Source organism: Archocentrus centrarchus, chromosome 13 (genome assembly GCF_007364275.1).
Source record: "Archocentrus centrarchus isolate MPI-CPG fArcCen1 chromosome 13, fArcCen1, whole genome shotgun sequence".
NCBI classification, from domain to species: Eukaryota; Metazoa; Chordata; class Actinopteri; order Cichliformes; family Cichlidae; genus Archocentrus; species Archocentrus centrarchus.
Window position 1 is genome coordinate 33,739,394 of NC_044358.1, and position 22,810 is coordinate 33,762,203.

Here is a 22,810-nt window from a genome sequence, read left to right on the forward strand (position 1 = left end):
CAACCAATTAACCAGCCAATCATTCTCTTTCTTGGGATATTTCTTAATTACCTTCAGGTTATACAAGCCGCCACCTCTTCCTGCTCTGTATTTTATCCCCCTGCTGAATGTATTATATCGTCTTCCTCTTGCCCACTCTGTGCTCCGGTGGCCACAATTTCACACCACGTGAACACACAGTTCCTCTTCTTCAGGCTGTGTTGACCTCAGCAACTCAACTGTCATGAAACAATCGCTAATCCTCGGAGAAAGCAGGGGAATGTGAAGAGACTCCTCATTCCCAACACACAGGATGCTTTTGATTTATTACAGCTAATTATTCCACACTTTGCAGTATCATCAACTCCACTGAGGTTTAACTTACAGATGACACCCAGGGGATGTATCGGATCTTTTGGCGCATAATGATATTAATTTAATAAGGAGCAAAAAGCTGCAGTTTAAACACGCATCATCAGCACAATTGCAATCAAAGTTTTTTCAGCAGAGGTGGGGCCGGCAACTGGGTGAAGAGACGGCAATGGTTGGTGGGAAAAAGTTGTTTTTTGTGCTTCCTTAACACAAGTTTCCATGGTAGCTTTTATATGCATCAAGTGTACCTCCAGTACAGTCATTAGAGCTAATCTTTATTATACAGTGTAAGTACAGGGTGCGTCATTTCTTATCCACACACGTGCTTAAAGTTCGCTGCTATGTGAGCATTTACATGTTATGTGTGTGTCTGTGTCTGTGTGTGTGGGCTCAATCTTCCCTTAAAGCTGTCTCCAGCGTGGTGTGGAAATATAATCACAGCTGATGATGTCCAGTGGCTGCTCTGGGCTTTGTGTCTGAGGCTCAGTGTGGGATGAAAACCCTGCAGAGCTCTAGTGTCAAGGCCACTGCTCTCCGAGATTCAACTGATGTTTCTGTTTGATGGAAATTAAAGCCCTGAAAAAAAAAACAAGCAGCTTTTTTTTTTTTTTCTTGCAGCTGCCGGAGGAAAGTGCTGGAAGAGTCACTTGATGTTGCTATGCAACAATAGTAAACTTGATAACCTTGCAGCACCTTTTTCTAAACCTGAAAAGTCTTCACGTCAAGAAACAAGTCTGTAACGTTTCTAATAATGGCACAGGAATGCATCAAAATGCCCTTCTTACTTCTCTTTCCTCAATCTTTTCTAGCAGATCACTGTTTTTTTTCAAAAAGCAGGTCAAGTAAAATCAAACTGAACTGACATGATCCAAAAAAAAAAAAAAAAAGTCAAAGGGGAGGAATATGCGGAGAATTTAAGTAGATTTGGAAAGAGGGATGTTATGTTCTTACATCTTTGTGCGAGTCCATCCATCCATCCAATCTTTGTGCGAGTCCTTTTAACCTAAATTTCTGAGAAGTGGACCCGAGTTCGGTGCCTGGCACTGTGATGGATGGCACAAATTTAGATGAAGCATTTCTCTGGTGTCTCAGTTAAACTGACCTCTTAACTCTTCTTTTCAGCATTTTGAGCCTTTCTGGCCGCAGATGGAAAGGCTGAGTCATATTTTTTTTGTCGGACTGTTGAAGTAATATCCAGCTCAGATCTCCAAGTCAATTATGTGTGAAGTTGCAGGTTTATCCAGGCAAGATGCCAGAAAAAGCAATGACAGTTAGACCTAAACGACATATATTAATAATATCAATGATATGATATTATAATCTCATTCTGACCTGTATTTCATAGCTGACATAAATAAAAAAAAAAAAATCAAGCATGCAACATTATCCTTGCAGGCAGTAACAACAGGATAAAGCAATCAGAATCAGTGTTGCTGATTCGTTTCACTCTCCTTTAACTCCCATAAAGATTTAAAAGTTTTTTGTTCACTCCTTTGTGTGCCACTGTTTAAGCTAGAAGACCTTCTGCCTCTTGTTTTTATGATCCACACACACACACACACACACACACACACACACACACACACACACACACACACACACACACACACTCTCCTTTGGACCTATTTTCAGTCCACTTGCATGCCTTTGTCTCCTGCACAAATTTTATTGATTTCCACCCTTCGTCTCCTGTTAAATCTATATCTATTTCTACCTTGTCTACTCTTTTGGCTACAGTGCAGCTCACAGGTAGTGAACAATGCAACAACATAAAAAGAGTGGATATATATATTTCTGGGGGTTTTTTTTCTTAGCAAGCTGACAAAATATTAGAAATAGTGGAAACTTAGAACTTAAACCAAGGCATTCGCCATAAACTGCTTTCTTTTTTAGTGTTGTTCATGTGATGATCAACAAGGGTCAGCTCAGAAGATCAGGTGCAGTTTGAGGGGTGTCTTGGGAGCAGTTATATCAGTATCTCAAGACCAAGGTTACAGCTACAAAGAACTTGAGATTTTGCTTTTAGGGTTAAAATGAGAGAAAAGCAGGAAGAAACGTTACATGTCACATGGCTAAGAATGACTACCGAGGCTCAGCTACTGAAGATGATCATTTTTACTGAACTGCAGTACAAGCCGAAGAAGAAAACAAGAAAGAACGTGCTGCAGAGAGACTGTAGTACATCTTAATCATATCTCCTGCAAAAGAACCACAGTGACACGCACAGAGGTCTGGCCTCTTCCTGTCTTAAACACTGCAGGGTTTTCCAGGAGAGCCATTTTAAGAATTTATCAATCAATAGTGCCGCATCGGTGCAGCAAGCTTTAAAGGTAAAAATATGCTCCTGGATTGTGTGCTATGAGTGAGATGACAGTTTACAAAGTTTTGAGTTCGCACAGAAGTGCTGAAGACTCAAATAATGCTGATCATGAATTCTGCATCGACTTTATTTTTGGTTTTGTCAGCAACTAAAAATAGGTTTCCACAAACACTCTGTTTTCCATTTTCCGCAGCCAATCAGCACTGCTGGAGCCAGTGTGTGTCGACAGCACAGTGAAGCCACTGCAGACCCCTGTGGGCACTCTGTTAGCTTTCTCACTGACTGAAGAGATAATGGTTTATCTGTAGCAGCAGACTGTCAACACAGAGAGGACGCGACAAATTCACTAATCACCTATCAATTAATGCACCCTCCAGGTCTCTCACTCGTGATAATCACTTAAATTTTTTTTTTTATTCATTCTCCATTAACTGGTGAGAGGTTTTTATAGTTGCAGACAGTCATTACGCAGCATGTGGCATTTTGAGATGCACGTAAATTGAGCTAATATGATATTTGGTTCTGCTTGAATGTGGAACAGGCTGATTAATTGTTAGTGGAACAGAAATAACTGACTAAACTGAGGTTCAGATACTGATGAACAGATTACATTTTACTGCTTGAGAGATATTTAGTTTTAATAAGACTGCTTAGATGGTTTCTTATTGTGGGGGACTGCCAGGGAAAACAAGAAGCCAAACTTACTGAAGAGTGTTGCACTGTGCACGGCTGATGTGTATTAATGTGTATTAATAAGTGATTAGAAGATTGATTAATCTGAAAATGTTGCAAAGTATTTTTGTTCTTTGTTTGTTTTCTAACACTTTACCTGCATTGGAAATTTTATGGATGTGATGTTTTGCGCATGGGTCTATGTGCAAGCATATGTTTACGTGTCAAAGTCCTCCTAATCTTGTCTTAGCTCAGAGCTAACATCTATTCAGCTTCTTAACTAGACAACAAGCTGTTTGTACCAGCAGCTACAACCTGAGATTACAACAACAACAGAGAATGGAAAAAAACAATCTGCAGTTGAGCGGAAATTGGGAAAGAAGGACGTGGTTGAGCGTGGAAAACAAAGAGTGTTCTGTTTCTCTCTTTTTAGGTCAAACAGCTCAACTTACTGAAGACACAAAATTCATAATGGACATTTGAATTGAGATTATCTGTGCTCTTTCATGTCCTGTTTTGATTCCTTTTAGCTTTTTTCTCCACAGTATTTCTTTTTCCCCATCATCACCCTTGCATGTTTTCTCCAACCTCCGCTGCTCAGTTGGATACCATCTCTGATCCTGCAGCTTTTAGTGGTGTGGTCACTGCACACCATGCTGTAACTTCACAGGCACAGAGTTTGTGCATACATGCACTGTGAAGGAATTGAAAATTCACTTCTTTAGAACTGCAGTAACACTGCAATAGAAATGCCCCTGTAGACTAGTGTGTGTCAGCTGGACTGAGTAAACCTAAACTGAGCATTGCAGAACAGTTTCTAAGTAACTAAGGTGTCCTGTTTTTATGCCAAACCAAATCATGAACTGCCCCCGTTGGATTAAATTACAATTACAAACGAATGTGGGCATCAACCAATAGGTTGATGCCCACCAACCTATTGGTTGATGCCCAGTTTTCTCTGATCAGAGAAAACTGATCAGAGAATTTTATGTTAATGATTTTTCTGAATGTTTCAACTGAACATTGTTTAGTGCATAAGAAGCTGGAAATTATAATTAGTGTGCATGAAGATCATGCCAGACCAATTCTTGCAATTCTTGTGGAAATGGAAGAGTGTTTGTGAAATGACAGTGAACTTGACCTTGAGCACAGTTTGGGTGGAGACCCACTAGGTGATTGCTGTGTGAAAATTTTATTAAATTCTGGCAAATGCTGTAGGAAGAGCAGTGATTTCTTATGAAGTGTAGACGGACACATGGACAGACGGACAGACGGATACCTCGCCATGGCATAAGCTCATCGGTCCATCGGTCAGATGACTTAAAATATAAGTCTTTTTTTAAATGTACTTTGGAAGATAAATTACTCTCATCATCTCACAGAACTTGCCAAAGTACTTTCATCGATTTCTGTCTCCTTGTATAACCCCAGATTGACGCCATGAAATCCCTGATGAAAATGACTCTGACTGTATGTTTGGACTTAATGCTGGTGAATCAATTCAAGAAAACCAGACATTTCATTTGTGGCATTTTTTTTTTTTTAAAGATAAGACTCTAAAAAAAGGGCCTAAAATATTTGCACAGAAACATTACACGTGCATGTTATTAAACACTCTACTGTATTACCATATACTCCATCTTTCTACACCCTTTCTGTGTTAAAAGAGAATTTAGACAGAAAAAGGGTTGCAGTTGAGGAGAGAAGAAGCAGGAAAAGAAAGGCAGACTGAGTAAGAGATGAAGACTGGCAGAGCGAGGAGCAAACCTGCTCAGACAGTTCATGGAAGTTATGTTTGTTTTCCTCTTTTTTTTCTTCCTTTTCCCTGTTCTCATCTACTCACCTTTCTCTCCAAACTGCACCCTGTACCTGGGATAATGACGTGCTTGTCAAATGCTAATTCTTCTGCCAGTGCAGGTCATCTTTTAAATTTTAAATAGCTCAACAGAAGCAATCAGCTTGTAAAAGAAAAGGGCCACAGAATCCCAAACCAAAGTCCTCAGTTACACAAATGTAATGTTTTTAGTTAAATACCTGCATTAAACATTAATACAACCAGAGAGAAGCATGAAGATCAAACATTTTGGAGGCATGGAGAAATTTTTCCAAATTTTTTAATTAATTGTAAACTCATCTGAAGAAAATAGCCTCGGCAAATTGAATGTAGTAATGATCTATCATAGTAATGGAAACTGAAATCACTCTACTTTATTATTTATGTTCTATTTACAGTACTACAGTTACAACTTAAATATATTGAAAATGTTTCAAAGTTGCATTTTTCCTCTTTTGGTTTAAGTGCACCTCAGCTGCGTTGCTCTGAATCTTAAACACAGCAGCAGTCATTATTTTTGCAGTAGCTGCAGTGTGAAGTCAGCCACTCCATGTCAAGGTCAATTTGCTCCTTTACTGTTACATAACTCTTGGATGCTTTATCTAAAACACAATTCTTTTTGGCCAAGTTGAGCTGTTTCTAACTTTTAAAAGCAGCCTCAGGTCCTTGGTTAGAGTGCAGCAAAAAACAACAACAAAAAAAATCCAGCCAACAAAGATGAAATCACTATTTAGAAATTGTTGTGAATAACTTGTCAGTATAGAGCTACTGTTTCAATATGAATACTTATTTATTGCCATGAAACAGGCGTGGAAATAGGCTGTGGGAAATCTGAACAGCAAGAGAGATTTTCAGCTGTTTAAACCACATGTATACAAAGCTGGTGAGTCTGTGCATCCCCCCAATGGCATCATCGTGACTTTGCAGACTGGCAGCCATGATTCAACATGACTGATTTAACATCATGTCATGTTCTGATGAACTTTGGTCTGACAGTACAGTAGAGCTGTGAAAATATCTGCACACACGTCTCTCACACACGCACAGGCTACGCCCATTACACCCTCATCTTTTCCCTACTATCAAGTGAGACAATGAAGCACAGTTTAACATCCTGCCCTTTGCCTTCTCTCTTCCCCCTCTCCCCTGCCAGCATCATGTCTGGCCTGGGCGCAGCATGTGGCAGGCAGGTAGCATTATGCTGACCTTTTCTGCACCAAGCAGCTCAGCCAGTTTAAATCAGACCTCTCAATCTTCCATGAGCCACCTGAGGCAGGAGCCCTCAGAAGCGTCCTGTATAGGAGCTAAAACCAGACAAATAAAAGTTCTGCACTGCACCCAAAGGTGTCTCTGGACAAATAATTTTGCATCAGCTTCGTGGTTATTCAACAATGCATTCAGCCAGCTGTGTCACATTAAAATTAAAAGGCTTTTGGTGTCACCAAAACATGAATTATGGCAGAATATATTCTGAATACTGTGACACCAAATTTTTCCCCTTTTATGTGAGGCATGTTTATGTGGCCAACCACAAACACTCTTAAAACACAAAACGCATGGCATGAAATTTATAGTGACGCTTCAAAAACTTATTTTAATACAAGTCATCTGGTTTACCCTTTGTAGTCATTTTAGCCATCCAACAACAGAGGACTACACTGAGGTTTTGCAGACATATAACCACTAACCACATTAACTTGTTCACTATTTTGGGCAACCACCAATCGCCAGGGAAAAATGAGTATTCCCCAACTGGTTGGCAAAAACCTGTGTGATAGCTTTGGTCACTAGTATACAACCACTTTCTTAAGTTTTATTATTGCGCAGTGAGTAGTTAGCGAGTATTTGAAAAACTACAGACAACCACAAAAATCTGCTAGAACCAAAGTGGAGGTTTTTGATGTAGCACTTTCTTTGCGACCAGTTTTATCCAGCAAGAGTGAAATACACATTTTTCCCTTGTATCATGTCCAATATGGTGGACATCTACTGAGCAACATGCACATGATTTCACATGATAAACCTCATTAGTTATACTTGCAACATTAAAGATCCTTGCACATAAAGATGATATCGATGAACTTCTTCATTCTCTTAAAATGACTAATACAGTTTTCATTTAACTGCTAAATTTGACATCTCATAACTGGATTTGCATAACATATGCAATCTAGGGGCACTTCACATGGTAGGGTCGAGATCCACAAGAAGCTCTATAAAAGTTCTCTTTAAGAAAGTGTGTGGCAACACTTGGGAGAAAAAGAACTCTTAATATTTAGAAACCTCAGACTCTGAGTGTGTGTGTGTGTGTGTGGGGGGGGGGGGGGGGGGGGGCAATCTGTCACATCCAGCTTAGGTGAGAGGAGAGAAAAAAATTCCATAAGAAAAATAAATGCCTTGTGGGCCCATATTAACCCCAGACTTAAGATGAGCACAGAGAAACTTTCCTCATTCACTCTGTATAGGGAAACAGCCAGGTGAAGTCAAAATAAGCACAGTATATTTAGAGTGGAAGGGGAATCAGCTCAAATAACCTAGAAACTGTTTCATTCAGTGTTGTTTAATGCCAAGCATCACAAGTGATGCATGTATCATAATGCTAAAAATAGCCAGTGTCTTGAACCAGATGTGCAGTTTAGTCTGCAAACAGAGTAGAAGGTTCAGCTGAAAAATTAATCATGAAAGCAAATTGTGCCAAGTTGACATCTGTGAAATCAGCGACACTTCTTACTGAACGTGACGAAGCCAGGAAAAGCCTAAATCTGGGACTGCTGACAAATGCTGTACAAATGCTTTAAGAATAACTAAATCATGTCAAAAGTACAACCAACACAGGTAAAGAAAGCTCCGTGTTTAAACCATGACTACAAAGTGTGATCAAAATGTTCTGTGAACAAGTCCATGAAAATCAAAGATTGAATTCGAATATTTTTTTTTTTTTGCATTTTTGGCCACAGTGGTTTTTATCGGCAGTGGAGGGAGACAGGGAGAAAGATACAGGGGAAGACACACAGGCAAATTGGGGATGGGCCGGGACTCGAGCCCCCGCCGCCCGCACCGCAACACAGCATATGTATGGGGTTGCCGGCTTCACCACTAAGCCACTCAGGCGCCCCCCTGAATTTAAATTTGACTGAACCCAAGGTGTCATCTGTGGACTGTTTTCAGCATAACTGCTAATTGTAGACCCGTCATCTGGCCCACAGTCTATCACGATTCACAGGTTATTGACTGTAAAATGACAAATATGATCTTGATTTGAGCACAGTTTGGATGTAAACCCATTGGGAGTTCATTGTGTGCAAGCTTCAATAAAATGTGACCAGTACTCAAGAAGGAATAGCAGTTCTTAAGTACATGCGACTGATGCCTCACCACGGCATGAGCCCATCGGTGCTTCAGCCAGATAAGCTGAAAAGCAGACATGCAGGAAACTGGACATGCCCGAAAACATGACCTTTACTGGGAGATCAGGTTGGGTTCGGTTTTCATGGGCTCGTTCCCAGAACTGTTTGATCACATCTTGTACTACTGCACTAGAAAACACCACATACACATTGGGAAGTCTGTCTAAATTGTTTTAAGCTTGGTCCCCATTAGCAACCTAAATTGTGATACAATTTCTAAACAGTTAGATGGTGATCTGATGAAACAGATGGTGGCTGCTCTTCAACTTAAGAGACAATAGTGAAGGTGGTATTTTATCTACTCTTTAACTATTCTTAAACTTGGATTACTTGTCTCATGTCATCAATTCATAAGCAGTTCTGCAGAAATGTCTCAGGTAGGTATAATTAACATAACGAAGGCTTTCCTACCTCAGCAAAGAATTTCTTCTCCAATTTGATTCATGATTATATGTAGTTTTATTTTACTCAGTGCTTAGCTTTAAACAAAATTCAAATTTCCCTTTCTAATGAGTAGGATTTTAGTGGTGGTGAAGGACTCTTGAGAAGATACATGACTTATTTATAAATGATAGTAGAGTAGAGCTACTATGATTGGATCAACATGTGCAATATCAGAGGGTTTCAAAAAAAAAAAAAAAAAGGGCAGAAAAAATTATTAAACTTCAATGAATCTGAGTTGGTAATGATCTCTAGCTTCTCCTAAACTTCAAAAGCTGGACTGGAATTAAATATGTTATGATGTGTTTAAATATGCTGGTTGGCAGTCAAGCTTGGAAACTAAAGATTGAGGTTTTGATTATTGGATTTCTAAAGAACTGTTGAGCAAATAAAATACAATATATATTTTTATTACAAAGAACACTTTTCAACCTTACCTTTTATAGAAGTGAATTTCATACTAATAATACATTAGATGATTTATTAGGAGCTACATTCAGCTGCTCCCTTATTCACAAGGGATCGCCACAGTGGGTAGCTCCGCATGTGTGATTTGGCAGACTTTTACACCGGATGCCCTTCCTGACACAGCCCCAAATGGATTTGTGTCTCCTCCTGGGATTGAAATGGAGATCTTTTGCTTGTAAGGTAAATGTGTAAGTGACATCGCTATGGATTAATGCAACAAAAATAAATCAGAAGAGTTGGTCAGTGAATCAAGATCCTCAAACCATGAAACAAATCAGGCAAACTCACTGTTCTCTTACAGAGAGTTACATTTTTAGGTTTACTTTCTTATGCTAGGATGAATAAAAACTAATTTTTAAAAAACTAACAGAACAACAAAGGCTGACTTTATTAATTCAACTTCTGAATTTTTTCTCTGTAACAGTTGCATCTTTTTCTACTTTGCAGTTATGCTTATGCCACATTTGCACCCATTTATCTGGCAGGCCTACACACAGTTTGTGTCTACTGGTAAAAGTAGGAGTTCAACCAATAAAAGATGGAGCAAACATTTTGTTTTATTTTTGTGGACACCTAAAAAAACTCATCTGTTGTTTTATATAGGAAATAGGAATGCAGGCCACTGGTTTTGTGTGAAACTGTGTGTGTGTGTGTGTTCTTCCCACTCTCACACTAAATATTGAAGCTGAGTTGGGGTGGGTTTGACTTTTACGTGAAATGTGAGGAACTTTTACCATCAACCTACGCAGCAGAATAGCAACTACATGACCTGATTAGACTACATTCAGTCATTTTATCTAGTATGTGAAATGTTTGTAACAATAGTGTTTGTTGGTTTAATAAGAAAATAGGTCAAAATTAATAGTTCAATTCCCTGACCTGTTCTGAGTTTGGGAATATGTAGAGAAGCGTGGGTTGTCGAGCAAGTGCAGTCTACTCACCCAGTCCTAAGCAAGATACTCTGAGTCCTGATTTTCCAAGGTTCCTGTGCAAATAGAAAAAAAAAAGGTATCAAAGCTCTATTAGATGCACACACCTCTCTGGAAAAAACATCATTAATCTGGCTGTTCAGTGATGTGGACAATAGCTTAAAAACAAGAGTCAGTCATTAATCTAACCAATTACAAACTTTACTTTAATTACCTTCAACGGTGTCTATTTACAGGCATTTCAACCACAGTAGATATTAAATTGTGAATGCAGCATAACATCAAGAAGACTGACAGTCTAGTGACTAACAAGCTGGCCTTTCATTCTTACATGAGGCTCAATTTGGTTTTGCCTGATATAATTATGTGACAGCTTGACAGTATGTTTCTGATTTCTCTGTGAGAAATCGAAATAAATTTTACTTTTCCGGCCCTCCAGGTAACCTCCTAACATGTCTAAATAGGTGTATGCATGTATGTATGAGGGAGATGATGATGAAGCTAATTCAAATGGTTTATCTGCCCTTTGATGTTATGTTTCCATCCGCAGGGAGGAGAAAATCACATGGTTATTAATAACTGGATGCAGAGAGAGACATGGGTTCAAGCAGGTAGGCAGATTAAATCAAAACTGCACTGATCAAACAAAATGCAAAACTGCTGGTCCTATGCATCTAGCAATAAAGAATATTTGCACACATGAACATTTTAAGAAAGATGTGTAGATAAAGGTGTTAAAAGAGGGGTGCACGTGTGCTACTTGATGAGCCCTAATAGCCTCATTAGTAATGCGATTAACACACATCTTGCAGGGTATATTTTTGCATTGCTTTTGTATTTAAGTAATAAGACCATCCTCTTGTGGCACAAACCAGCATGCTGTCTGCAGCCTTATTAACCCACCAATCAATGATGTGCTCATAACAGTGTGTATAGTATCTCAAGTCATTTTCTCTGTTTAGCTGAAAACCCCACTAGAATGACACATAAAGACCATACAATTGACATTTTATTTAAACCTGCAATAATTATTCAGCACAAAGATGAGTAAATGCACAACCAACACATTTACAGAGCTGATATGGGCTAGTAAACTGATTCCTATCTAAACATCTAGATAGGAATCTATCAACATTATGTAATTTTTGGAGTTGTGTTTGTGTCCAGCTGACAAATCTGATATCAACACTCTCATTTGAAAAATATGTGAAGAACATTAAAGTAAATTAGCTGCATTAATGGTAGTAATAAACATAAACTGCCCCCACGTTAAAGGCCTTAATCAACAAAATTTGTGTCCCCCATATCCAGATATGAAAGTTGAATATTCACTGGGGACCTAAATTTCTACCCCACAGTGTCCCCATGGATTGGTGTGTGGTCAAGGTTAAAGTCCCCATTGCATATGATAATCTGAACACACACACACACACACACACACACACACACACACACACACACACACATAGTTTAAGCAGGTGCAGAGTTAAAACAGCCGCTCCAATTCATCAGCCTGTACACAATACACGTGAACAATTTTCCTGGGGGAGCCTGTTACAATGTGTTGTGTTTGCACTTTTGCAACTTTCTATAGCACCGTAATTTTGGAGGATACTATAGAATTGACCTGGAATTGTAATCTGCATCATCATTTTTATATATAAACTTCTTATCATTTCTGCTGCAGCCTGAGAAGTTGAGAGACCAAAAAAGGAACCACTGTTCATCATGCTGCTGTACACTGTGAAAAAAAGAAATGGGGATTAAGGCGTGTACGACGCATCAAACACCTAAAGCAGGACACATACAGGACAATGAAAATATAGAAAACTACCCCCACCTTCATTCCTGGAAATAAAACCATGCTGATCAAGTTTATGTTTTCTACTGAAGCCACTGACCCCCTGCACTGCAAGTCCCTATGGGTAACATACAACAAATAAAATATGCAAACAACATTTTATCTAACTTTATTAAAAATTAAATTAAAAATTAATTCATCTATCCAAGTTTTCATTAAAACACATGCATGGCCTCAATACAGCATCAGAGTTGCAGGCTTAGCCGTGTTTATTGATTGGGCAGTACGTTATTCACAGCCGTCAGCATCTTTCATTTTGGCTCACCTGTCAAATCTGCTTAAGCATTTCATTACTGATGTGACCTTTGTATCAGAATAGCCAATCAGGCATAAAAATCAGTTTTAGATGATGCATTAGATCCTCTGACACCTATAAAATATCCAGAAAGGACATTAAGAACAAGGTGCTCTTGAACAAGTAACAGGAGCTAATTTTGCTCTGCAGAAGAAGAGCAACAAAAAGTTATTATATGAATGAAATGAAGTTTTTATTGTTTGTACTGTATTTTTATTGTTTCACATATAAGCATTATACTTTTATTATCCTTTAAGAGTAAAATATTTGTGAAATCTACATATTCTCCTTTTATCTGTTTCTATTATATTTATATATTTCCTAGATGTGTTTCGCAAGGAAAGCAAAGTTCCCCATTTGAAGTTTTTTAAAGATTGTTTTCTGACCATAGTAATAAGCATTTAAGTATGCTTTATCTGTAAATGACTTTTGCCTTCTTTCACCAGATCTTCACAGACTGAGGCTTTATCCCTCCAGTGACCAAGAAGAGGGAAGAAATAAAGAGGAAATGTATGAATATACATTATTTAAAGTAGCTTCTCTCTTACAGAAAAGATGAGGGTATTTTTTAAAAGTCCTAAAGTTAAGGCCTTTATTCAGGGCAATCTTTGCATTTAGATCATAGAGACTAGAGGTGCTGAGTCAGGCAGTGGATGCCCCTGCTGACGATTAATGATGATGCCTCTGTTTCCTGGCCATGACCATGAATGATGATAATACAGGTGCACTCTGTTTAAGGTCTAAAGAGAAAAGCTTGGTTGGAGCCAAAACAGAGTATGCATCCATAACAAAGCACTAGCAAAGCAAAAAAAAACCCGGCCCTCTGTGATGAGTAATAAAGCAGCCACAAATCCCTTTAGACAGAACATTTGTGCAACATTTGTAATGATGATGGGTTACGTTTGTAATGTGGAGCAGTTTTCCCGGCCAAAGTTCTGGCACAGAGCCCTAAAACACTGCAGTATATAACGCCTGATAGTCTGATCTGAAAAACCCTAAAGTAAACTCAAAACTACAAAACAACGGATATATGTTTCCATTAAAGTGAAAAATTATGACCAATGTTGTGATAAAGTGTGGATAGGGAGGAGGCTGGGGAGGACGAAAAAAGTTAAATGTGACAGATAACCAGACAGGCTTGTTTCCAGTTTCACTTTGGTGATTAATGTTGCTTTTAGAACATTAATCACCAAATCATCATTTTGTTTCACTTTGGGAGACTCAGAATAGCATCCCTGTTTTTTGCAGATGACGTGGCTGGAATCTTGGAAGCTTATTCACAAAAGATGGGAAGGTGAAGTGCGAGTTGGAGCAGCAAATTGGTGTGGTGTCAGCAGTAAGGATCTGGGAGTTGAAAGGAGCCAGTTGAAGTGTTCTGGGCATCTGGTTACGATGCCTCCTACTGTAGGTGCCTCCCTTTGAAGGTTTTCTGGGCACACCCAACTAGGAGGAGACCCTGGGGTACACCCAGAACCTGCTGGAGAGATTATCTATCTCATCTGGCCTAGGATCACCATAAGATCCTCCAGGGGGAAGTGGAAAGTGTGGCTAGGGAAAATGGCATCTGGAACATACAGCTTAGCCTGCTGCCACTGCAACTCGATTTCGGGTAAGCGGAAGATAATAGATGGATGGATGTTGCTTTTGCACTAGGCTCTAACAAAATGTCTACAATAATGTTTACCAATATACTTGTGACTCCTGCCTCCAGTACACCCCAATGGGTTGTTTCTGACGCATGAGGCAAACAGCCTGCTGCATGTACAATAGTCATTGTCCAAAGTGATTTCAGTGGTCACATCAATCACAGGACTGGTTCCACCTCCTAAAACAAAGAGCAGGTTAACAAAATAAGTTTGACTTTTCTAAATGACAACAGCGTTGAAAACTTGCTTGAATTCACCTCCTGCTGTGTCGTGAAAGGAATATAAAAGAACCACTAAGAAGGCCTTAATACAATCTTTTCCTAAAGGTTTTTTTTCTGTATATTTTTCACCAGTAAAAGAACACCTAACTTGTCAGATCAGGTCAGGCGGCCCATTGAGATTACACAATACGACCTCTCATTCAGTTTTCAGAGTTTTTAATTGCAAGATGTATAAAGAAGTGACGGTGAAGAGGATAATAGATGAGATAGAGACGAAGTTTCAAAGAGGAAGAAAATAAGATTTCCGTGCTTGGGAGATGAAGTGAGAAAGTGATTTCTCCCACATATAAAACCTCTTTCAAATGGTTCTTCATAGTTATGCAAGTCATGCAGAGTTATCCAAGCCACCACCACCACCACCAAACACACACACATGCTAATACATACTAATACAGCCATCCTTTCCCATCAAATATTTATTGAAATTTGACCCCCCCCCCCCCCACACACACACACACACACACACACACACTCCCATAGTCACTTTTCCCAACAGATCTACCATGATAAGCCTTCCCCAACAATAAGCCTATTTATCTCTGCTTAAACGTGTCTTCATTTGCCTGATGACGGACAGCAATGACTTTCTCTAATACCCACAGCACCCATAGGCAATATTATCCTCTCTCCTCATCTGCCAAAAACACCCTCTCTGTGTTTCTCTCCTGCAAGCCAGCAGTCATCATTACAGATCTGTCACTGATTACCTCTCCCAGTACAGAAAGGAAAGGAATTTGCATTCAGGAAAAAAAAAGTTATACTTTGAGGCAGCATTTTTAACAATATTTTGTTTTTTGTTTTTTTCATTTTAGACAGCTGGCTGTAATTGGCCCAGAAGCACCGAGGATGCTCTAAATGTGACAAAAGACTTTAGTGTTAAGAGCTGAGATGACAAATACCATTTTTGCTTATGCTTTAATCCCATTATGATAATAATGACTAAGATGTCTGTTGACTATTTATTACAACCACTGGAATTCTTTATTTTAGAAGAAGTAAAGGATAAAAGCTGACAGGAAGAAAATTTTACTGAATTTGAACATAAACAGCCCAATAGATACCAACAGGCTGATGAGGCAGTTATCATTTGTCATACGACTCTCACCTTTCTCACAGGTAAGAGTTGTGTGACATATGGCTGCATATGTGGACTTTTGTTTTAAAGTCAAAACACTCAATATTTCCCTTCAGCAAGGTGGAACTACCGCCATTAAATGCGATGATAATGGCCTTCTGAGCTCCTAGTAGGTACAGGAAGATGCCCACTGGTGGAGTGAAAACAACTAATAATGAGTATTCTAGAGGCTGAAAATATTCAGAACAGGTGGAAAGCATTTTAAAACTTATTTCATACCTCCCTAGCACAACTTATTCTTCATGAATTTATACTAGTTTAAATGTAGTATGTCCTTTTGTGCATGAAGCACTTAGTAGTCATAAGGCTGTGTTTAAAACCAAAATGAATAAACATTGGACACTTTATCTTCAGGTAAACTGCTTTTTTTGTTTTTTTTTTTTAAGTGCAGCACGAGACAGCATGTCTGCCCTTGCAATTAGATGATGTTCAACAATATATTTTTAGGTGTACTTTTGGTTTAATGACATTGTGGATGTTTTTTTTTTTTTTAAAGAGATTAGTTTCACATTTGCAGCCGTACTGCAAATTATAATCAAATTGCTGTTCACGATATGCAAAAACAGTAATGAGCCACAAGAGACTGCCTGACACACTTCCCCATCGAGCGTAAAACAGTCTGTGAGACAGAAAGAGAGACAGAGAAAGAGAGAGGACAACGAGGAGGCACTGGATGTATGCCTAAGGCCACCTGAGCTCCAGATAAAGTAGGTTACAATGTTACAGTAATCACCCTAATTCCAGCACCATTCATTGTTTGTCTGTGGCATCACTTAATGGAGACATCCCTGTTCCTCACATTTAAGAGATGTTACTCTGTTCCACAACTGGCAAGTGTTTATGTTTCTTGTATTTTCTCTTCTATTCACCAGCCATAATCTTCAAGCTTATACCTAAAGACACTGCAGTGCTGAAATGAACTCCATTGCATGCCATTTTTCCTACACTTCCTCCCACATACCCCGAAGCTCACATTTTCTTTACAGCTTGTCCAATTTAGGGTCGTGGAGGGAGGGTGTGTGTAGGTGCGTGTGTGTCCTTTCATGAGACAAGGAGCAGGTTACACCCTGGACAAGTCACCAGTCTATCACAGAAAGAGAAGCTCATTCACACTCACATTCACACCTGTCTTGAGCAAAAGTCCTGAGTCACCATTCATTTCCTTACATTTTCCTAGGAAAATGCAAAAAAAGTGCAGCAATTTATTGAAATGTGCACATTCAATTCAATTTTATTTATATAGCGCCAAATCACGACAAACAGTCACCTCAAGGCACTTTATATTGTAAGGTACAGACCATACAATAATTACAGAGAAAACCCAACAGCCAAAACGATTGGCTATGAGCAAGCACTTGGCGACAGTGGGAAGGAAAAACTCCTTTTTAACAGGAAGAAACCTCCAGCAGAACCAGGAGGGGCAGTCGTCTGCACACATACATGGAAACAGAGTAAATAAGACAAAAACAGAGTTTGTACAATTCCAGTGAGCTTGAAAGTCAAGTCAATATTTGGTATGAGCACCTTTATTCTTTAATCTAGTCTTCAGGAATCATTCTCCAGGCTTCTTCTTTGGATGCTGGTTGTCTTTTGTTTTGTTCTCCGTCAGGATGATCCCACACTGCTTCAATAATGTTGAGGTCCGGGCTCTGAGGAGGCCAATCCATGACTAATAGAGTTGTATTGTGTGTTTTCCTAACCAAGTATTTTTTTTACTGTGTGTTTGGGATCATTGTCATGCTGAGAAATGAAGCTGTTGCCAATCAGATGCTTTCCAGATGGTACTGGATGGTGAATCAACATCTGATGGTACTTTTCTGTGCAGCCCCAAACCATGACAGGGCCTCCGCTACGTTTCAGAGATGGCTGCAGTCGCTCACTGTTGTACCTCTCTCCTGACCTCCTCCATACATACTGACGATGATTTGAACCGAAATTTTGTGCAATTTGGCATACCTCAGCATTTTCTCCCTGTTTCCCTTCCTGTTCATAAGGACACGCTGTACACCAGATATGTCAGGCTTTCTGCTAATAGCTCTTGGGAAGTCACCTTTTTGATGCAAAAATACTATTTCATGTCTGTCAAACTGTGTTATCTTTTTCATTTTTGCATAGATTCAACTAAAGAAATGGGAACAAATTGTTGTGGCAGGCTGATGGTAACAAAGTGCTTAAAGATACAATTTAAAATGGGTTCTTGCCTGTTATGTGTAGATGCAACACTGGTTCATTTCTTGAGTTTTAAAGTGTTAAGTAGTTTAACAAATAAAACAACAAAGCTCTGAAAAAGATCAGATACCAGGACTGGACTGAAAATGGGTGAAAAAGGAGCCAGTGTCCAAAGAAAAACTTTGAAAGACCTTCAGGAAAACTATTGCTCAAAACTCATTGGAAGCAAAATATAATGAAACAAGGGGTGGTTCAGGACTTTTGCACATTACTGTACAGCCAAGTTAGAATCAAACATATTTGAAGTCAGAGTACCCCAAGAAAACCCACCTACACACAGAAAGAACATGAATGAACATATTCTTTCATTTAAATCTAGACTAAATACACAAACAGCATAAAGCATTTTATTCATAACACATTTAGGTAAAGCAAATGTAATTATAGAAAAGTGCGCTTGGTTGCAGTGTCTTTTTAATCTATTTTCATCTATGTGTTATTGTTTCTGGAAATCACATTGCCACTACAGGGGGGGAAAAAATCAGTTTGTACCATGTAAACTAAAAATACGCAGCTTTATGAATCATTTAAAAGCATACTGTACAGTCACATTGTAGCCATGAGTCCTCCTCCTCTGACACAAACCAACATTTGTTGCTGTCCTCTCACTTTCCTTTCACCTCCCACTTACAAGCCACCATCTTTCAAACATTAACTCACTACATGTTTTCTACTAACCGCATGCATCACTATCAATCACATTTTCAACTGTGAAGGTCTTTCAAGGCCAGCAAATAAATTAAAAAACGTAGGGATACAGTATCTATGTACTCCTTTGTGTATTAAAGTTTGTTCTCTTTTTGTCACAACCGGAGCAGAATTGTTTTTCCTTATGTTCTCCTCGCTATCGCTCCAACTCCTCGATGCATCTTTGCTGACTTTGCATTACTAAGAAGAGTAACTAGGCCAAGTCCAGTTAGACTTTCTTTTTCCAAAAAACTAAAACTAAAATGAAAGATAAAATCACTAAATTGTATATGCTGATGTTTTATGACATGCACATTTACAAGCAGCAACACCAATTGTTACATTTTGATGACGTTTTAATGCAGAAGAAAGTGGAGATGAAGGAAAAATTGAACACTTTTACGGCACTAACTGACACAAGATTGTACAGTACTGTGCAAAAGTCTTGAGCTAACTCTCATTTCTTTATATTGCTAAGAAAATGGGAATGCAGATGCAGAGATTGATTGGAACATGTGCAAACATGCATAAATATGCAGTATAATGATCACGAAAGATCAAACTCTGCTTGTACTTTCCTGCATTCGTAAGCCCAAACAAACAAACAAACAACAAACATTCCTCTGAAAATGGTCAGCTACAAAGACTCGACTGAAAATGAGTGTAAAACAGCCAATGTCCAAGAAAAACTTTGAAAGACCTTCAGAAAGCCTGGAGAACTATATGACAGACAGACAGAAAGAAAGACAGAAAGAAAGAAATGCAGGTCAAACCTCCTGGAACATAATTAGAGAGCCACATTCATGCATTGAGCCCCATGTTTCTTCTCTGATGACTTACCCGGGCCAAACTGATTCATTTAAAATACTCCACTAGACAACTAATATCTTAAACCACAGCCTTACAAAACGCTTTATAAATTAAAAGTTCATATTTGTACCTTCTTAAGTTCTTCTTTTATCATTTAGCAAAGGAACAAACAAACCAACATATCAACAGATCTCCATGTTATGTACTGTGACATCCTTAAGGCTGCAGCTCCAACACACATTAATTCACCTTTTTCTCCTCTAATGCTGTCTGCTATTGTGAAGCTCAATTGATGCTGAAATCAGAGTCACGATTGTTGAAAAAAAAGAAGCTATTTGTGTGTGCATGTGGATATGTACTCATGCGTGCCTGTATACATAAATACATGTATACGCTTGCACATATGTGTGTCTATACATCCATTTGCATCTGCTCACATGTTGTGCCTACCAGTGGGTCCATCTGAGAGAAGATGTTTCTATGTACTGTATGAATCAAGGAACGATCTCAGCAGTGGGGCTATTTAATGCCAATCAAAGAGCTTGAAGACTGAGTGATTGGAGGGGGGGGGGGTGGGGGGGCAATATGAAAGCTGTCACCTAGCAAAGGGGGGTGAAATAATACAGCCAGTGGGAGCACCTGGAAATGCACTTACATCCAGTCAGTCTTTGGACACCTTTACAGTAGTAAATGTAACATATACTCTGAGAAGAGCAATAAGTCTGACTATAAAGAGAATTTTATGGTGTTGCCTGCATGTACATTATGCGTGTGTGTGTATGATTTATTATTAGACAATTATAATAACACTCCTTAAGTTTAAAAAGAAAAACAAACTCGTTTATATATGACAACACCTAAAAATATATGTTGATATGACAAGCTCTTGGTATTCTGGATGCTCTGTGAGGCACTTTAAGGGGAAACAGATTTAGAACTGGAAGAAAATTTAACACAAGCAAAACTGGACATGAGGAATGAGTTCAGCTTGCTGTACAAGAAAATAACAAAAGGACCTGCAGTGTACTGTAATTCAGCCCCTACAATAGAAGCACACCAAAACTTCCATCTTTTCAGCTCTGCTGGAACAGGATTGCAGTTGTGCTGGTCCCTTGTTATGAAAAATACATACATGATTCATTTTTTCTCCTGAGGTAAATCTGCATTAAGATACAGATTCAAAAACCAACAATTAGCTTCATGCTCATAGAGACAAGCTGGGAATGTACATGCACACATGCAGGGGTGTCACTGTTGTACATTGCTCACAAAGGCTAGTCAAATGCATGTGTGAAAATCGGCAGGCACCATTAAATGTGTTCACATGTTACTGGCACAGCAGAACAGCTGCAGAAGGACACAACTGGGCACAACATTGTGTGCGTCTGCAGTGACTCAGACTGGCTGCGTAGGCAAAGATCCTCATCATTCAGGCCTGAATCATTCTGCCAAAGACTCTGATCTAGTTGTTGTCAAGTGGCCTTCTTGTTCAGCATTAGTGCTTTCCAAAGTATCTCAGGGAAAGAAAGGCAATTTGCACAAAACATGATCCATATCACTACAGAGCTTCTATTGGTGAGTCAGGTAATTTTCTCATCTATTGTTCTATAATCTTTACCTTTGCCATATTGAACCAAGCTGATATCCATCATCCTCAAGCAGCGCCCCCACCTGCCCCTCATACAGCCACAAATCAATTTCCCTTCAATTTTCAGAGGTGCTGACTGCAGATATTTCATGCTACTGTCAAAAACTATTCTTGAGGGGCTTTTTGCAATAGATTATGATATTGTTGGAGGTATCTGCAGCAACTTGAAGTGCAAACTAAGGACAGACTGGTGATGAAATCCTGTCAAAGATAGATTGTTTTCTACAAGGTGAACTGAAAGAGGGTTTTTTTTTGTCAGTTTGCAATATTTTTGTTTCTGGAAACAGGCATCTTATACAATTTTATGACAGACTGTACATAGAAGATTGGTTTCTGGACTAATTTTGAAGCCTTGTGTTTGGCATCATTTTGAAACCAGACAAGCAAGGGTTGCTCTAACAGAAAACCAGGGACAGTGAAGGCTAAACACCACATGACTCATCAGTTACAAGGTGGCCCTCTATCATACCCTGCTTTATTGTCCATTTCCTGTAACAGGAACAGAAACCTCGCAACTGAGACCATAAAATCATGAGGAAAGTGTCCACTGAGGTCATAAATCAAGTAAGGAAAGCATGCTTTCCCTTCTTCCATAAATTTCTAGAAATGTGGACTTCTTTTTGCAACCAGATGATTCATCTCTGACAGTAGAGAAAATGGACTAGTTTAACTGTTCAGACACCAGCAGAAAGTAGATTAATCTACATGTAATTACACATGCCCATTGTTTCAGAACACTGCAAATTTTGTTTGATTTTGTTCATCTCAAAAAAAGAACTCCGATCCATTTTTTTCAAAGTGTGCAAGAATATATCGCTCTCTGCTTTAATTTCCCCAAACCTCAACTGTGGACCAAGATGACTCAGAGCCTGGGGGCAAAACAAAGCAAACACCAAATGAGATTTTTCAATGAGCCCACATTTTCCTTCAGCAAAGACTGTACCCACACAAAGAGGTACACATGCATACACATACGTGTATACATACACACACTAAGGATGTTGAGTTGTGATGGTTTTGTATGACCTGTTTTAAAATTCTGATTAGATGATTAGAATAAAAATGGTCCCTTTGGCTTTTCTGTCATCGAACCCTGATTTCCACAAAAAAGGAGAGAAAATGTAGATGGGGATAATAAGGGCAGACAAAACGGCAAAACCAACCAACTGACCCAGAATTATGATTATTATTAGTGTATAAACCAAAGACATTATGTCAACAAGCTTTGGATCTCATTGAAATGCACCATCAAATAACATTTTACTACATTATATATATAAAACAAAATAACAGATTTCAGCAACAGCCAGAAGGGACGCATAACAGTTTCAATTATGAGCTGATGAATGTGGTAATCTTTTTTCTTTGGTTTCTCTTTTACACTACTGGAAATGCAGCTACTAGAACACAGAACCCACACCAAGAATACCTGTTCAGTCAGTCACGTCAGTTTTACTTTGATCTGCTGAGAAACTAATTTAATTTCCACATCTCCTTTATCAGGCTGTGGGTCAGTAACCTCAAATGCTTAAAATTTTTCTGCTCTGTGCACTTTTGTGTGAAAGAAAAGTCATGTGACCTGTTTAATGCCCCTTTTAGATTGGGTAGATGCTGCCAGCAGTGCCCCTTTAATGTCAACACACAGGGGCAACCTCGATTAAGTTAGCGAGAGTAGCTTTGTGTGGACCATTTACCTGATTGCCAATGTTACAGTAAATGAATGTGTCAGGGTAAACAGATTAAGGATCATGGATTCAGACCGGATCCGGCCTGGATCCAGTTCAGGTCATTCATTT

At 38.9% G+C, this 22,810-nt stretch overlaps 1 protein-coding gene across 3 annotated transcripts in view; it reads right to left on the bottom strand.

Annotated features, from left to right (window-relative positions):
* kcnab1a (potassium voltage-gated channel subfamily A regulatory beta subunit 1a) overlaps positions 1–22,810 on the bottom strand; it is a 111,926-nt gene that overhangs the window by 24,698 nt on the left and 64,418 nt on the right. For all 3 annotated transcript variants that reach the window (XM_030743803.1, XM_030743802.1, XM_030743804.1), the window contains exon 2: positions 10,435–10,478. In XM_030743803.1, the coding sequence (XP_030599663.1) occupies positions 10,435–10,478 (44 nt within the window). The remainder of the gene's footprint in view (positions 1–10,434; positions 10,479–22,810) is intronic.